The 17,519-nt window shown below is 37.8% G+C and overlaps 2 protein-coding genes across 2 annotated transcripts; both read left to right on the top strand.

The window, feature by feature from the left end:
* Nucleotides 1–1,494: 1,494 nt before the first annotated feature.
* Nucleotides 1,495–3,679, top strand: LOC125473424 (ubiquitin carboxyl-terminal hydrolase 17-like). Its single transcript, XM_048576201.1, has 4 exons — nucleotides 1,495–2,034; nucleotides 2,611–2,732; nucleotides 2,828–3,471; nucleotides 3,563–3,679. Exons 1-4 carry the CDS (start codon nucleotides 1,757–1,759, stop codon nucleotides 3,635–3,637), a joined length of 1,119 nt encoding a protein of 372 aa, XP_048432158.1. The 5' UTR covers nucleotides 1,495–1,756; the 3' UTR covers nucleotides 3,638–3,679.
* A 7,116-nt stretch (nucleotides 3,680–10,795) lies between these two features.
* LOC103933059 (ubiquitin carboxyl-terminal hydrolase 17) lies at nucleotides 10,796–16,346 on the top strand. Its single transcript, XM_009342707.3, is given in 15 exon segments — nucleotides 10,796–11,478; nucleotides 12,018–12,139; nucleotides 12,235–12,878; nucleotides 12,970–13,058; nucleotides 13,345–13,430; nucleotides 13,541–13,700; nucleotides 13,864–13,978; nucleotides 14,127–14,148; nucleotides 14,151–14,283; nucleotides 14,689–14,773; nucleotides 14,867–15,079; nucleotides 15,441–15,502; nucleotides 15,583–15,706; nucleotides 15,708–15,725; nucleotides 15,727–16,346. Coding segments are annotated over 15 exon segments (2,514 nt in total). The 5' UTR covers nucleotides 10,796–11,200; the 3' UTR covers nucleotides 16,090–16,346.
* Nucleotides 16,347–17,519: the final 1,173 nt, after the last annotated feature.

The following is a 17,519-nucleotide window of genomic DNA, read 5'->3' as shown; positions in this document are numbered from 1 at the left end:
ACATATCATATATGCTTGTGTAGTTTTTCAACCTTTATCATATATGTTTTTACATTTTTTTTTTAAAAGTGCTTTCTTAGATAATAGTAAGTTTAAGGGTTTAAAATTCAAAATTATGTAACTGATGCATTAGTTAAGGGTTCAAATACTTCTATTTTTTTTTACGTCGAAGGACGAAATAAGAATAAAATATTGTAACTGACAAAAAAGGCTTTTAAGCTAAAATAGTTTCTAAGATTTGCGTAACTCATTACTTTGTTTTCTAAGATTTAAAATCAATAAAATTGGTCATTGAGATTATCCACCATTAATCATTTAGGTCATTCCGTTAAAAATCTCCATTAAACAAGAATAAAATGACAAAAATACCCTCAATTTTTGTCAAATCATTTTGGCCTATTGTTTATGAAATTAAGGGTATTTTTGTCATCTTGATCTTATTTAACATAATGTTTCACGGAAGGACCAAAATGATTGATGGTGGACAATCTCAGGGACCACTTCTATTGATTTCAAATCTCAGGAACCAAAGTGATGAGTTATGCAAATCTCAAGAACCATTTTGGCTAAAAAGCATACAAAAAAACACACAGTAATGCTCACCTAAGTTCCTCATGTTGAGGACTTGTGAGATTCTCTGTCGTATATGCCCTTAGATTAATCTGACGGTGAATTAATTAATAACCTTATATTGTCCTTGTTACATCCGAACAAACCTTTGGAGAGGTGAATCATCCGCATCTTCCTCCAATAAACAATCACGTCTGCCCTCAAATGCCCATCTGGCATTGTTCCTTCCAATTATTCCCCTGCTGCCTAGCCAATTCCAATGAAGCTCCTCAGTTGTTCGCTTGACTGAATGGTCTACAAAAGCATTAGGTCTTTGTGGACCAGGCACATGGGCTGTTCTGCAAGGTTGGGCTGTTCAAATCGGCAGAGGTGGTCATAACGCATGAATCGTTTTTTCTTTTTCTTTTTCAATTGAGATTATGATTTTGTTAGGGTACAACGGGATAATATAAGATTATTAATTAATCAATTGTTAAATTAAACTAAGGATTTAAATAGAAGAGGAGCTCACATGTCCTCAAAATGAAAACTTTAAGAGTGCATTATTGAAAAAACATAATTGTACTCACTCTAAGTATAGCCTATGATTTTGGATCTCGATGTACAAACCCAATATGTATTTATATATAAATCTTTTAACGCAGTCAAAAGTGGATTTTGTTTTTCAAAATTTCACTTTTTAAGACATGATGCATAACGCGTTTGATATTTACAGAGAATTATAAAGACATAATAGAAAATTATGCCTCCATAATGAATCCACGCGGTAAAATCCACATTAACCTGGACAAGACAAACACTAGAGATTCACTGACGATTTGAAAAAAAAAAAAAAAAAAAAAAACAAAAAAACCAATCGTCGCCACCACGCGACACTCCACTCTCGGATCCGACTTAATATTCCCCATCCCATTTATTCCCCCCTTCCCTTTCCATCTCTGTCTTCCTCCTCCCTCCTCCACCGCCCGCATCCCACCAGATGCTTCTTCTCTCCCATTTCCACCACTACCCCCACTCAAATCCCCTTTCTGCCCCTCCCAATTTCCCCCATTTCCTCTCCCTACCCCCTCACCGGCACCGCCACGTCCACCACCGTCGGATTTATGTATAGCAAAAAAACCATCCTAGGGTTTCTCTGCTCTGGACTCGTCCTCGGCGCCGGCTAATATTAGCTCAGCTCCGATCAATGCTGGTCCCTGGAATTATAGGGTTTCACGGCCTCCTGCTGCTCCTTATCTTGCTCTCCTTCTTCGTGATTTGTCACAAGTGGAAGAATGCGGCGGCGAAGAAAGAGGAAATCTTGAGGCTTGTGGCTATGGCTTCCGAAGAGACCGCTGTGGCGGAGTTTCAGGCCACGGCTTTTTTCGCTCCAGTGGTGCAGCCGGCGTCCTGGCCGTACCATTGTGCCGTCTGCTATGCCAGTACCACAATGCGCTGCTCTAAATGCAAGGCTGTCCGATACTGGTTCGTTTTTCTTTTAAAAGTTATAATTTTTCTTGCTTGGTTTGTACATTTTCTGGATGGTTATGTTTGTGCATTTGCTGTTGCAGTATAATCTACTCTTTATTTTTTATTAATTTGTTCTTTTGGTGTTTGATTGCGCTAATTACGCGATGGATTCAGCTAGCTGTTTAGTTGAGAATTTCAAATTGTCCAGCTCGTGTTTTGCTTGTGTATTAAGATTCAATTGCGTAAGATTATGCCCTTGGATTATGTTTTTGTGTGTGTTCTTAAGGAATCAAAGAAAGGAGAATGTCAAAGAAACATGAGAAATAGGAAAATGCACATGGTTTGATATTTATCTGACTGCTAACTCCTATAGGAAACATTTTATGTGTTTTTAGTTTGGAAGACATTGTCACCAAATTTAACTATACAAGCCAACTTCATTTTTCTATTTTTTTTTTGTTAAATAAGACATCACATTATGGACTTTCGTTGAATCCTTGCAGTATTTCTGAACTCTAAATCTGAATTACCATGGGGTGGACATGCTTGCGTAGATATAAACATTGTTTTCACTTGAACATTTGTGTGTAGTTCTGGTAAGTGTCAAATCATCCATTGGAGACAAGGTCACAAGGATGAATGTCAGCCTTCAATCGATTCCATGCAGTTCCAAGACCGGAGTGCTTTTGATGGGGACACAGTTTTACATCACGGTATGATTTTGTAGATAACAGTAAAAATCTCTATTGTCTGAATTAGCCTCATTTCATTCATGACAGGTGACAATGATATAATGAACCTATTGCAGATGGGAAAGGATCACATACTAATTTAACTCCATCCAATACCGTATCATGGGATGACAAATCAAAGAAACCTCTTTCTGATGTTGTTGCTCCTGAACAGCCTAGGAATATGTCATCACCCTCAGAGTGTACTAAGCCGGTGAATCGTCAAGAGGACATATCTTGTGAAAACAAGTTATATAAGATGAAATCGAGTCATACTGATAAAGCGGTCGAGTCTACACAAAAATTTCCTAAAGCAAATGCAAACGTATCTGTTGAGGCTCAGTCTGAAAATATTGGCAGTAAGAAGCAGTCTAGAAGAGCTATTTCAACAGAAAAGTTAGTTACTGATGCCTCTAAGTCCAAAAGCTCATCAAGTAATGACAGGGAAGATGAGTCTAAAGCAGATGGATCTCTGTCAAATGGTGCTTCTGTTGATGAGCCATCTTCAACCACTGAAGGGCATCTCGATTCCATTTCTAGGTCTGAAAAAATCGAAGCTTGTCATGCATTGCCTGCAAAATTCGGTAGTATCCCAAGCTTGCCGCAAAATTCTAGTAATGGATTGAAAACATCTATGAGGAAAGTTGTGCAGCAGTTTATATCCTCAAAACAGCTGAAGTGCAACCCTTCAGGTCATGGAGATGAGACTGGAAAATACAAGGTTATTTTCAAATATGTATTTTTTCCTTTACTAATAGTTTCCAGTGTTATCGATTAGTACCAATTTTGTTTTTATACTGTATCATTGACAGGTATTGTTTCCATATGACCTGTTCGTATTGTCGATTCATATAATGACAAAGTGGCGGTCTCAATTAAAACTATAGTCATACGACGAGATTTTGTCAATTGGACGTCACATATGGAATCAGGGTATCCAAATTAGTATAGGAAGGGCATGTGGGGTCTTGGCCCACCTGTCGCTGCTCTGACTTATCGAAAAATTCAACTATTTCCAAAAATTACCAAAATTTACAGATTTATAGATCTCAATGAGGGGATAAATTTTCATACGTGGGTCGGAGTCCAATTCAGCCGGAAACGCTTGAGGTAAGGAATTTGACCTGAATTGTAATTTCAGTTGTCCAATCAGTTCTACGTTGTCACTTAGTCAACGGACCACGGTTCGATATCGTCGTTTTTCATTTATGTTGGTAGCTACCATATAAGTGAAAACATCATCGATGATAATCTCATTTCAATTCGATTTAGCTCATCCAAACTAGTATACTGGACCAAGAACTTTAAGTCTTGGGAGAAATCCGGATTAATCTCATGAGATGGAAATGATTTAAGGCAGTGATCAAGTGTAGATTCATGCTGTGTCATCCTCTTCCAGGGAAGTGAATCCTACGAACCGAGTGATCTGTCGTGCTCCAGGCTAAGATAAATTGATTGGCTATCCGCCGGTGTATCAGACTGTTCAACAGGGGCGTCCAAACCGTCCAACAAATGCGACATACCCTCCAGGGATGTTGACTCGATGTTCGTTAAATACGTCTATCCTTGCAGGCATGTTTGCAACTGGTATATGATCCCGTCACTTTAGCTAGATTAGAGGAATGCGGCTAGGGCAACATTCTGAAAGCTAGAATTCATCGCACTTGCTTATCATAGTTGTGCGGTATGGGGATCGAGATGAGACATAGTGGGTAATGTCCATGCAAATTCGCGCTGTTCTCCAGGAACGTTGACGTTCTTATCTCCCCCTAACAGCGGGAAGATTGTCTTATTAAAGTGACAACCCGCAAATGAGCGGTAAAAAGATCGCATGCAAGGGCTCTAAGAGAGTTTGTGTGAAGGAGAATCATGATCGACAAAAGATACACATCCTTTTTTGAGGGCCCATGGTGGTACAGTGCGACGTCGCAACTTGGCATATGGAATGCACACCTAAATGCGTAAATACGAAAATCGTCAGGTTTGTACCTAGTAACCAACTGTAACGTCATATAGGTTGGGTGGCAATGGGCCTCAAGGCAGACCAACATAGCTGCGTACAAGATTACATAGCCTTAGGCAAAAATTGAAAACTTGATACGTTTACCAAAATTCGGGCGATCATTTAAATTGCGCTTTATGTTCACTAGGCGAGGCTATTCAGGGTGAACATGGGAATTCGATGTTCAAATTATAAACCCAAAAAACATGCAATACTTTATCGAAAACCGTCAATATAAACTTTTCGGCATTATCCAGTCTCCCGGACTTTATGGGATAAGTAGGGTGGTGAACCCTTAATCAGCCATGAGGTTTAGCAGCAATGTGTGTGGACAAACATATGACCAGTTTGTCGATTCATCAACCAAAACCATAAGTATCTATATGGTCCGCATTTTGGCTGGATTAGTCCACATATATTCCCTTGAATCCACTGTGAAAAGAGAGTCGTTTCATATCTTTGCGAGAGATGATTTAGAAAATCAATTTCCTTAATGAGCATGCTTGGCAAAGTGTGCTTGTAGGCACAAGATCCTTACTTCGGGTAAGGAGATGCGTTGTAGCATCATTGTTCGACCTAAGTGTCCCAAAAGGTCATGCCAAAACAAGTAAACTGCTTAATCACTAGGCTTCAGGCCGGCCACATGTGGTGTGTTCCTAGTTGGGAGACAAACCTATTGGCCCCAAATCAAAACTTCAGGCTTATTTCGCTCATCATTCTTATATTCATCTTGCCTACCCTCATCATTCTTCTTATTTCGCTCCACCTTCCTTTTTCAGTTTTCTATTTTTTTTTTCATTTTTATTTATCATATGTCTTCCCTTTGCTTTTTAATGCAAGAATTATATACAATTTCCTCGTTCTTTTGTTTCCTTTTTTGGTTTTTTACCTCAAGCATAATTTTTTTTTTTTTTGATGTGTTTTCTTTAGTTTTTTTCTCATGGATCATCCATCTGCAGTAGCGGATTCAAGGATATAATATTGAGTGGTCTTAGTATAATTTGTACGTTTTCAATATTTCATCAATAAATACCGTACTTCATCTGAAAAAAAGATAAACTTTCATTAATGATAAGATTAAGGGAACTTTAACGAAAAGCTCCCGGTACAGTTCACTTTAACGAAAAACCATATTTTACATTAAAAAGTCAATCCTGGTACTATTCACTTTACACTTTATTTTGTCCTTATTGTTAAAACTCAAAAGTTTCAAGCCATTTTCATTAGTTTTCCATAAGATTAATAGGAAGTGTTATTGACACTTCAAAAATCTCATTTTATACTCCTCACAAGTATATTTTTCTTTCCAAATATAAAAAATTTAGAATGTAAAATAAGATTTTTGGAATGTCAATAATAATTCACAGATTAATTATCAGAACTAAAAGTCATTCCTGCAAGTACAAGTTCTTTGAGAAATCGTACTCTCCTCCTCACTTTCTTATATTCATCTTGCCTACCCTCATCATTCTTCTTATTCCTTCGCTCCACCTTCCTTTTTCAGTTTTCTATTTTTTTGTCATTTTTATTCATCATGTGTGTTCCCTTTGCTTTTTAATGGAAGAATTATACAACTTCCTCGTCTTTTGTTTCCTTTTTTGGTTTTTTATCTCGAGCATAATTTTTTTTTTTGGGTGTGTTTTCTTTAGTTTTTTCTCATGGATCATCAATCTGCACTAGCGGATTCAAGAATATAATATCGAGAGGTCTTAATATAAAAACTCAAAACAAATTATATTATACAAACAACATAACAAGCTACAAAGATTAAATTTGTCCAAAATAATCCAAGAATTTAATATCGTTTTAGCCAAGTCATTTAAAAAAACTAATCAGTCTTCTTCTCCTTCTCCTTCTACTTTGTAGAATTCCAGAACTGTGCAGCAGGTGCCGTGGAGCCTAAAATAATCCCAAAGTTTCTAAAGGTGACATGTGAATTTTTGCTTAAGAAAGACAAGATTGCTCTAGTTAAATGGGCAGACTTCTTAAATACTCTCATGCATAGCTCAACACCCCTGAACAGTGAACGCTTCTCCTAATTAGGCAATTATTCATCTACCAGTACTACGATTTAATTTACCTCTACCATATCTTTGAGTTTCTATGGTTTGATACCTCAGTTGTAGATTAAATGTATTTATCTACCTTTATCGCATCTTTTTAGTTTCATATCTGTAGATTAAAAGTATTAATCAACCTTTATCGCATTTTTTTTTAAGTTTACCTCTATCACATATTCTTTTTGTGTTCCCCCTTTATAACAAAATTTTATTTTCTACGTATATAGTAGGCAAATATTATAAATGTTGTATCGTAATCCTAAAAAGAAGGTATCATGACACATCCTGACCTAAATCGAGGCGTGCTGGTTGTCACGTGGTGACGACGTAATCATGTGCGCATTGCGGAAGTAACAGTGACATGAAAATGTGGGTAAATAAAAACCAACTAGCTAACTTACTCTAGACAAGTATATGAGTACAAGTGAGGGTGTTTAAAGTATAAATTCATATACTCAGAGCACATGTAACCTAAGTGTAGTCCAGCAAGGTAAATATTAATTATACAGAATATGAAAGGAAGTTCCTACATTATTTGATGTCTGTCAGAACCGCCGTAGTGTCCTCGTGAGCCACCAACACGAACGTCTAACTCGAACCTGGAGGGGCGCAAAACAGAAAACGTGAGTGGCAAAAACAAAGCTTTTAAAACCATTTCACCTTTCAAAAGTAATAACCCCTTACCGTAAAACCTGTATAATTTCCCAGAAAATAGTAATACATATGTGTTTATAGAAATCAAGTTCGAGAGTAATGAAAACCAAGTATATGCCATGTCAAGTATCTCAGCAATGAAATAAGTAAGCCAGGTAAAATAAATCGATGTAAAATGTTATATCAGCTGGAGTCACCTAATGTGACCTATACAGCTGAACCTATAGCTCATCTACCAAATCCTGCACACGAGTCGGAACCACCTAGTGTGGTTTGTACGATAGGCTGGGTGTAAATAGGTACGCTTAAGTGTTAGGATCACGTGAAGGCTGTGTGAAGTATCGCAAGTCACCTATGAGTCGGAACCACCTAATGTGGTCTATACGATAGGCTGACACTTGCCTTGGATCCAAGGTGAGTGTGTGGTGCGGGAGGTGAACGATCACATGAAGGCTGGCCCTGGCCTCGGGTGGAGCACTAACACCGAGGTGCAGGATAATGAGTACTAAGTGCATCTAAACATAACCATACACACTGCAATCACTATCATTAATATGTACTTACCTGAAGCTTACCTAGGCGTTCGTAGCATCATTAAATAATATGCATATCTATACTAATGCATATACTAAAATGTAATGCAATTGACATGGCATTTGAAAAATGTAAATCCATTTAAAACAAATTTCTGGGAAAAATGTAAAGTGTGTATATATATATATATAAACCAAAAACCCACTCACTGGTACGTAGCCGGGTCATAATCCCCGAGTCTAACCTGGCTGCGCTCATCCTCCTGAAACGTCTCACCTATATGTGAAACAACTATTTTAATGTTAATTTTAAGCACATAACCAAAACCGTGTAATAACTTCTCATATGTTACTCAATTGGGATGTTTGAATATATCATCGTGGCCTACTCAACACCACGAGCATCCCCATACACGCGCCGGCCACGCGCAGCACGTGCCTGGCACATTGACGGAATCCTTAACGGTGTTAGGGAATATTCCGTCTAAAAACTAATGGTGTTACTTGACGCCGTCAGTATATTCCGTCAAAGTTGACAGAATATTCTCCTTTTCTACGATGGCTTTGTCAGAATCCGCCGTCGACCTCCCTCTGTGTCGCCGGTTTCTGGAAGTTCTTAAAACCTTAGTTTCTACTTCGTTTCAACACCAAAATTCACAAATTTTATATAGAATTGAAGCTCTCAACTATGAGAACATAACCATACTTCTTTGAGGTCCTAAAATATACGAAAACTGGTCGGCAAATCCTTCAATATTTCTGCTAAGTCTGCAACTTGATAAACCCGAGTGTCCCGACGTCCAAACCACTCCAAAATTGTTCCACGATGCTAAGGGAGTTGTATGGGGACTACCACAAGTCTTAAATCCTTAGGTAAATCCCACGATCACGTTAAAGTAGTTTAGCTCCTCGCCGGAGTTTATGGAGTCTCGGGTTTTCGAAGTCAAATCACCAAACAAAAGGTATCACCAGAGTCTAAAGCTCGAGAGGAGTAGGAATCTGGAAACATCAAGCTCAATCCATAGAATTTTGGTTTAGTTTGAAAGTGTTCTTGGTTGTACGGACGAAAGGAATTTTCGAGAAAGACGGAAAGGATGAGGGAGAGTTGCATGTGTGTGTATGGCTTACGGGATTGGCCACTTAAAAAAAAACTCAAGCCCTGATTAGGCTACAATGTCTAAGGTCCATGCAATTGGATCCAACTAAAAAGAAACCAACCCAACTCACTTAATCACTTGTAACATTTTCGTCACGAACCCGATTCGGCCTTAACTAGCGTCAACACACTCTTGACGACGCATACGATTTAATTACGTCAGTGAGAAAAATAATTTAAACTATATATGTACATCCACATCACTAACCCAACGAGGGCATAATCATCACTTTACATACATTCGGGGAGAAAATATATTTTTATTCGGGACAGGTCATCACATATCATATAAGCTTATGTAGTTTTTCAACCTCTATCATATATGTTTTTACATTTTTTTTTAAAAAAAGTGCTTTCTTAGATAATAAGTAAGTTTAGGGGTTTAAAATTCAAAATTATGTAACTGATGCATTAGTTAAGGGTTCAAATACTTCTATTTTTTTTTTTAAGTCGAAGGACGAAATAAGAATAAAATATTATAATTGACAAAAAAGGCTTTTAAGCTAAAATAGTTTCTAAGATTTGCATAACTTATTACTTTGTTCTCTAAGATTTGAAATCAATAGAATTGGTCCCTGAGATTATCCACCATTAATCATTTAGGTCATTCCGTTAAAAATCTCCATTAAACAAGAATAAAATGATAAAAATACCCTCAATTTTTGTCAAATCATTTTGGCCTATTGTTTATTAAATTAAGGGTATTTTTGTCATCTTGATCCTTATTTAACATAATGTTTCACGAAATGACCAAAATGATTGATGGTGGACAATCTCAGGGACCACTTCTATTGATTTCAAATCTCAAGAACCAAAGTGATGAGTTATGCAAATCTCAAGGACCATTTTGGCTAAAAAGCATACAAAAAAACATTTAGTAATGCTCACCTAAGGTCCTTATTTTGAGGACTTGTGAGATTCTCTGTCGTATATACCCTTAAATTAATCTGACGGTGAATTAATTAATAACCTTATATTGTCCTTGTTACACCTGAACAAACTTTTAGAGAGGTGAATCATCCGCATCTTCCTCCAATAAACAATCATGTCTGCCCTCAAATGCCCATCTGGGATTGTTCCTTCCAATTACTCCCTTGCTGCCTAGCCAATTCCAATGAAACTCCTCAGTTGTTCGCTTGACTGAATGGTCTACAAAAGCATTAGGTCCTTGTGGACTAGGCACATGGGCTGCTCCGCAAGGTTGGACTGTTCAAATCAGCAGAGGTGGTCATAACGCGTGAATCGTTTTTTCTTTTTCTTTTTCAATTGAGATTATGATTTTGTTAGGGTACAACGGAATAATATAAGATTATTAATTAATCAATCGTTAAATTAAACTAAGGATTTAAATAGAAGAGGAACTCCCAGGTCCTCGAAATGAAAACTTTAAGAGTGCATTATTGAAAAAACATAATTGTACTCACTCTAAATATAGCCTATGATTTTGGATCTCGATGTACGAACCCAATATGTATTTATATATAAATCTTTTAACGCAGTCAAAAGTGGATTTTGTTTTTCAAAATTTCACTTTTTAAGACATGATGCATAACGCGTTTGATATTTACAGAGAATTATAAAGGCATAATAGAAAATTATGCCTCCATAATGAATCCACGCGGTAAAATCCACATTAACCTGGACAAGACAAACACTAGAGATTCACTGACGATTTGAAAAAGAAAAAAAAAAAAAAAACAAAAACAAAAAACCAATCGTCGCCACCACGCGACACTCCACTCTCGGATCCGACTTAATATTCCCCATCCCATTTATTCCCCCCTTCCCTTTCCATCTCTCTCCTCCTCCTCCCTCCTCCACCGCCCGCATCCCACCAGATGCTTCTTCTCTCCCATTTCCACCACTACCCCCACTCAAATCCCCTTTCTGCCCCTCCCAATTTCCCCCATTTCCTCTCCCTACCCCCTCACCGGCACCGGCACGTCCACCACCGTCGGATTTATGTATAGCAAAAAAACCATCCTAGGGTTTCTCTGCTCTGGACTCGTCCTCGGCGCCGGCTAATATTAGCTCAGCTCCGATCAATGCTGGTCCCCGGAATTATAGGGTTTCACGGCCTCCTGCTGCTCCTTATCTTGCTCTCCTTCTTCGTGATTTGTCACAAGTGGAAGAATGCGGCGGCGAAGAAAGAGGAAATCTTGAGGCTTGTGGCTATGGCTTCCGAAGAGACCGCTGTGGCGGAGTTTCAGGCCACGGCTTTTTTCGCTCCAGTGGTGCAGCCGGCGTCCTGGCCGTACCATTGTGCCGTCTGCTATGCCAGTACCACAATGCGCTGCTCTAAATGCAAGGCTGTTCGATACTGGTTCGTTTTTCTTTTAAAAGTTATAATTTTTCTTGATTGGTTTGTACATTTTCTGGATGGTTATGTTTGTGCATTTGCTGTTGCAGTATAATCTACTCTTTATTTTTATTAATTTGTTCTTTTGGTGTTTGATTGCGCTAATTACGTGATGGAGTCAGCTAGCTGTTTAGTTGAGAATTTCAAATTGTCCAGCTCGTGTTATGCCTTTGGATTATGTTTTGCGTGTGTTCGTAAGGAATCAAAGAAAGGAGAATGTCAAAGAAACATGAGAAATAGGAAAATGCACATGGTTTATATTTTATCTGACTGCTAACTCCTATAGGAAACATTTTATGTGTTTTTAGTTTGGAAGACATTGTCACCAAATTTAACTATACAAGCCAACTTCATTTTTCTATTTTTTTTTTGTTAAATAAGACATCACATTATGGACTTTCGTTGAATCCTTGCTGTATTTCTGAACTCTAAATCTGATTACCATGGGGTGGACATGCTCGCGTAGATATAAACATTGTTTTCACTTGAACATTTGTGTGTAGTTCTGGTAAGTGTCAAATCATCCATTGGAGACAAGGTCACAAGGATGAATGTCAGCCTTCAATTGATTCCATGCAGTTCCAAGACAGGAGTGATTTTGATGGGGACACAGTTTTACATCACGGTATGATTTTTTAGATAACAGTAAAAATCTCTATTGTCTGAAGAAGCCTCATTTCATTCATGACGGGTGACAATGATATAATTAACCTATTGCAGATGGGAAAGGATCACATACTAATTTAACTCCATCCAATACCGTATCATGGGATGACAAATCAAAGAAACGTCTTTCTGATGTTGTTGCTCCTGAACAGCCTAGGAATATGTCATCACCCTCAGAGTGTCCTAAGCTGGTGAATCGTCAAGAGGACATATCTTGTGAAAACAAGTTATATAAGATGAAATCGAGTCATACAGATAAAGCGGTCGAGTCTACACAAAAATTTCCTAAAGCAAATGCAAACGTATCTGGTGAGGCTCAGTCCGAAAATATTGGCAGTAAGAAGCAGTCTAGAAGAGCTATTTCAACTGAAAAGTTAGTTACTGATGCCTCTAAGTCCAGAAGCTCATCAAGTAATGACAGGGAAGATGAGTCTAAAGAAGATGGATCTCTGTCAAATGGTGCTTCTGTTGATGAGCCATCTTCGACCACTGAAGGGCATCTCGATTCCATTTCTAGGTCTGAAAAAATCGAAGCTTATCATGCATTGCCTGCAAAATTCGGTAGTATCCCAAGCTTGCCGCAAAATTCTAGTAATGGATTAAAAACATCTATGAGGAAAGTTGTGCAGCAGTTTATATCCTCAAAACAGCTGAAGTGCAACCCTTCAGGTCATGGAGATGAGACTGGAAAATACAAGGTTATTTTCAAATATGTATTTTTTCCTTTACTAATAATTTCAAGTGTTATCGATTAGTACCAATTTTGTTTTGATACTGTATCATTGACAGGTATTGTTTCCATATGACCTGTTCGTGAAACTATACTCCAACGACAGTGCTGATCTTTACCCCTTTGGACTCATGAATTGTGGGAACAGGTGATGTGGAGAGTTCTTTAGGCACATGACATAGTAACATAAAGAAATTGCATAAAGTGTAACCAGTTTTTTCTTCTGAAAATCCTTTTGTGAACTTGTGCTTACAATCCTCCTAGTGCAATTTTTACTTTGTTCATATGCTGAATTTTGCATATTCTCTTAAGTTGCAAATTGTGTAATGAATATTCTACGTGTTTTTTTTTTCTTTTAAAAGTGTTTTTATTGTATTCTTTCAAAAGTTTATTGAATGTTTGCTGATAATATCTTTTTCCTTTGGATTTCTCAGCTGCTATGCTAATGCTGTGCTTCAATGTTTAGCATTTACTCGGCCCCTTGTTTCTTATCTTCTTCAAGGGCTCCATTCAAGAACATGCAAGTTTATCTTCCTGACTTCTATATATACGATATATTTGCAACCAGTTCAATTATTAGAACCATGTGTTTGATGGCCTTTTCATTGACACATTCATCCCGTATGCCAGGTCGAAAGGACTGGTGTTTTATCTGTGAGTTTGAAGTTTTGCTTTTGAAGGCAAGAGAAGGGAAGTCTTTACTGTCCCCCATCAGGATACTATCTAAAATACATAAAATTGGAATTCATCTTGGTCAAGGGAGGGAAGAAGATGCTCATGAATTTTTGAGGTGAGCCAGTTAAAAACTCAACTGGAGAAATATTTCATATAAGATCTGTTTTCCCTTTTACAAATAGGTACCGTGCAACGAGTTACTTCAATGGTGAGTCAGTTATAAGATCTACGTATCCTTTTGCAAATATGTACCCTGTGATCAGTTACCAAGATGGCAGGTATGCTGTTGATACCATGCAATCTGTTTGCCTCAAGGAAGCTGGGGCTGTTGGTCCTTTGGCTGAAGAAACAACTCTAGTAGGCATGACATTTGGAGGCTATCTCCGATCTAAGGTAGTTTCTGTTTTTGTTGTTTTGTCAAGATTTACTTTTTTTTTTTTTTGTGTAGAATTGGTTGTCCTTGTACAAAAGCACAACCCATTCTATTGTTGGTAATAAAAATCATGGTAAGTTTTTGTGATGTCATGATTGGGATTCTCAGATAAAGTGCATGAAGTGCCTTGGAAATCTGAGCAAATTGAGCGGATGATGGATCTTACAGTTGAAATCGACGGGCAAATTGGAACTCTTGAAGAGGCTCTTGCTCAATTTACAGCTACTGAAACTTTGGACGGGAATAATAGGTACCATTGTAGCAGGTTGGTTCACTAGCTCCAGTATAAATGTTTTTCCTTTTTTATGTTGAAGGATAAAACTCTTACATTACAGAGAGACGGGCCTTAATAGTTGTTACATTGTTTGAAAAAGGAATAGGATTCTGATGTGACTTGTAAGGGATTTTGTGGTCTGATTATAGCTGAGGAACCATGTAATATAGTGGAGTTTCTAGTCCCAGAGTGCTCACCTACCTCAATGCTAGTTCAGAAATCAATTTTTTCCCTGGTTTTGGTTGGGTAATTTAACCTATCTTCTTACGTGGCCTGGAAAATTTTACATTCATTATGTTACCCATGTATAAAACTATTTTTTCCAGGTGGGTCTTAAGTCTTCCTTTTCGATTGTTCTAATTCTTTGATGTATGTTGTTTCCCAACTTTTGTGAAGGTGTAAATCTTATGAGAAAGCCAGAAAGAAATTAACAGTTTTGGAGGCACCAAATATTCTTACAATTGTATTGAAGCGATTTCAGGTAATTAGTTCTTTTCTATCAATTTTGAATTGTTCTTTTCATCTATTGGTTTAATATTATTGATGTTTTTTCTATTACTGTCGATGACTGCAGTCTCGTAACTTTGAGAAGCTGAATAAGTCAATACGGTTCCCAAAGGTTCTCAACATGTCCCCGTATATGGATGAAACAAGTGATAAATCCCCTTTGTACAGTCTTTATGCTGTGGTTGTTCACTTGGACATTATGAATGCTGCGTATTCGGGCCATTATGTATGTTATGTAAAGAACAATCAGGAGGAGTGGTTCAAGATTGATGACAGCTCAGTACGTTTTCCTATCATTTCTTATATTTCCATCTCAGATGGGGCTTGATGTTATTTGGTTATTTTCTGAGTAGAACATTCACACCGCCTGAATCAATGGTTGGAAGAGGCATTTTTTATTGTTATGCCTTTTGACGAAATTGATTATTATATAACATTGTCTGCTATGTTGAATATCTCCATTCTTTTGTCGATGAGAGGCATGAAACCTGCCAAAGAATTTCGCATGTATGCATTCTAGACCTGATTCTATGAAAAGAAATGTTTGAAGAATGTCTATTATTGGCTTGAGATTTTTTACTTTTGATTTATAATTTTCGTTAATAATTTCAAGAACTTATCGGTGCCATATGCTCTTGTAGGTTGAACCTGTGGAATTAAAGAGGGTCTTATCTCAAGGAGCATACATGCTACTTTATGCAAGGTAACATGCCTGTGGACTAAGCTTACGAGTCATTTTGTAATTTTGTTTTGGCAAACCACCTAAAAATTTGATATTTCTAGGCACACCCCACGTCCCCCGGCCTTGCTAGGAAGTACTGCCATTTCTAATGGTGGGAAATCCAAGAGACGGAACTTGGAAGCTGTTCCTGCAAGCCAAACCAAATCCAAGTTGAGATGTAACTCCTGCGGTTCCAAGGCCTTACCACCAGCAATCAATCGCAAAATCCAGATCCAGGTGATTGGAGATTCCATGCAACGCATAGAATTCCTGCCATAGATTCATCAAGTGAGAGTTCATCCATATTTAGCTCGTCGGATGCAAGTTCTTGTAGCACAGTGAGCACCAAGGAGTCTTCCAGCAACGAAGATTTCTCGGATTACATATTTGGCGAAATGGGACCCAACTGGTACAGTCAATACAGTAGGCATTCGTCCGCTGGGATCACATCTTCATTGTTTCCCAACTTGGATGTAGGTATAAAAGGCCGTAACTTGGAAGGGGAAGGGAATGCCGCAATTTTGTGTAGCGACAGAAGTAGACATCGTAGAAGGTCAACCTCGGATTGATTGGATTCGTAGTAGTAGTAGTAGTAGTAGGTGTATAAGTAGGGAAATCGAGCAGCAGCAATTTGTATGGTCGAATTCCAACCTTCGGAATGTAAGCTATATATTAAGAGCAGATGGAGAAAAGAAATGAGCTCGAACATTTTATCGAGGTTTGAGCTGAAGTGTAAGTAGGAGAATAGGATTAAGGTAATAAGGTCTCATTAAGGTTAATATCCATACTGGCTTATTGAAAAGAAATCAATCATTATTCTTTCACATTTCGGGTGCGTTTTCTTCCCTTCAATCTTATCGTTTGCCAGCATTTCCTTTCGGGTAGCCATTTTTGCACTTCAAACTGAACTCTTGCCACTCACACGAGGAGCGTCAAGTGTACTGTGAAAAATTTACAACTGAAAATGATAATACAAATTTACAACTAAAAATTATATTACTTAGCCTCTTACATATGAGTTATTATTTTTTTAATGAAATATGCGATAACTTTATTAATAATACCTCAACAGGGTTGTAAATCCTGGTTGAACACCACCCTTATAACAGCTGAGGGTTCCACAAACCAGATAACAAAGTCATGGCAAGACAAACTTAACTTGGCAAGGCGATGTGCCACGTCATAATGGGTCATTTACATTATGTGACATCATGTTTATATTGTACAATCATTTATCTGAATCATTCATGCTCTATATTGACATCAATGTGTCAAACAAATCGATGGTCATGTTAAAAAATAATGTGCTCATGATTAATTTTTTTTATTCATAATGATGGATAAACGGTCACTAAATTAAATGAATTTTTTTATAAATAGTTTTTAGACAATTGTAAAGAGAATGAATGATTCGAATTATGACGTTTGTATGATAAAGAGACGAATTATGACGTTTGTATGATAAAGAGAATGAATGATTCGAGTTTGACTGAAGGGGAAGGGAATGCCGCAATTTCGTGCCGCAAAATGATGTCAAGATTTCAAGCAAGTTACAGAGATGCCACATCTTCTTTTGGGCGTAGAAGATTTGAACTCTCAGTAAAGGGAAGCAAAAGTTAGGCGCCAAGTGAAACGACACCGTGAGTTAAAATTTCCCACCACAACTAAAATGTCCAATACCAATACTAGTAGCAGCAATAACGGCGCGTAATTTCAATCCAAATTTCCAGAAAATCTACCAGGAGGTAGCACCGATCAAGCTCCACTTAGGCATTCGAATCTGGGCTTTGGTCACCACCGCCGTCACAACCAGCAGCAATAGCAACAGGAGTGGTGGAGGCGGTGCGTATACGGGCATCAAGGATATAGTGAGGTTCGAAAAAGAGATCAAGAAGAGCAAATACATCGCCATCGCCGGTCCAAACTGGGAAATGTGATGAAGGACTAGGCGAACCGAACTACACATCAATGTTTGGTTTGCATACCCTGTTTTTTTTTG

Source organism: the organism of the source record quoted next, unplaced genomic scaffold (genome assembly GCF_019419815.1).
Source record: "Pyrus x bretschneideri cultivar Hongxiangsu unplaced genomic scaffold, Pyrus_bretschneideri_v1 Contig86, whole genome shotgun sequence".
NCBI lineage: Eukaryota > Viridiplantae > Streptophyta > Magnoliopsida > Rosales > Rosaceae > Pyrus > Pyrus x bretschneideri.
This window is presented reverse-complemented; position numbering and strand designations above follow the sequence as displayed.

What these genes read in the sequence shown, in the direction of transcription:
- LOC125473424 (XM_048576201.1), top strand. Translation starts at nt 1,757, where the DNA reads ATGCTGGTCCCTGGAATTATAGGGTTTCACGGCCTCCTGCTGCTCCTT. An exon ending in TGCAAGGCTGTCCGATACTG is followed by an intron (nt 2,035 to 2,610) that starts GTTCGTTTTTCT and finishes ATTTGTGTGTAG; the next exon opens with TTCTGGTAAGTGTCAAATCA. An exon ending in GGACACAGTTTTACATCACG is followed by an intron (nt 2,733 to 2,827) that starts GTATGATTTTGT and finishes AACCTATTGCAG; the next exon opens with ATGGGAAAGGATCACATACT.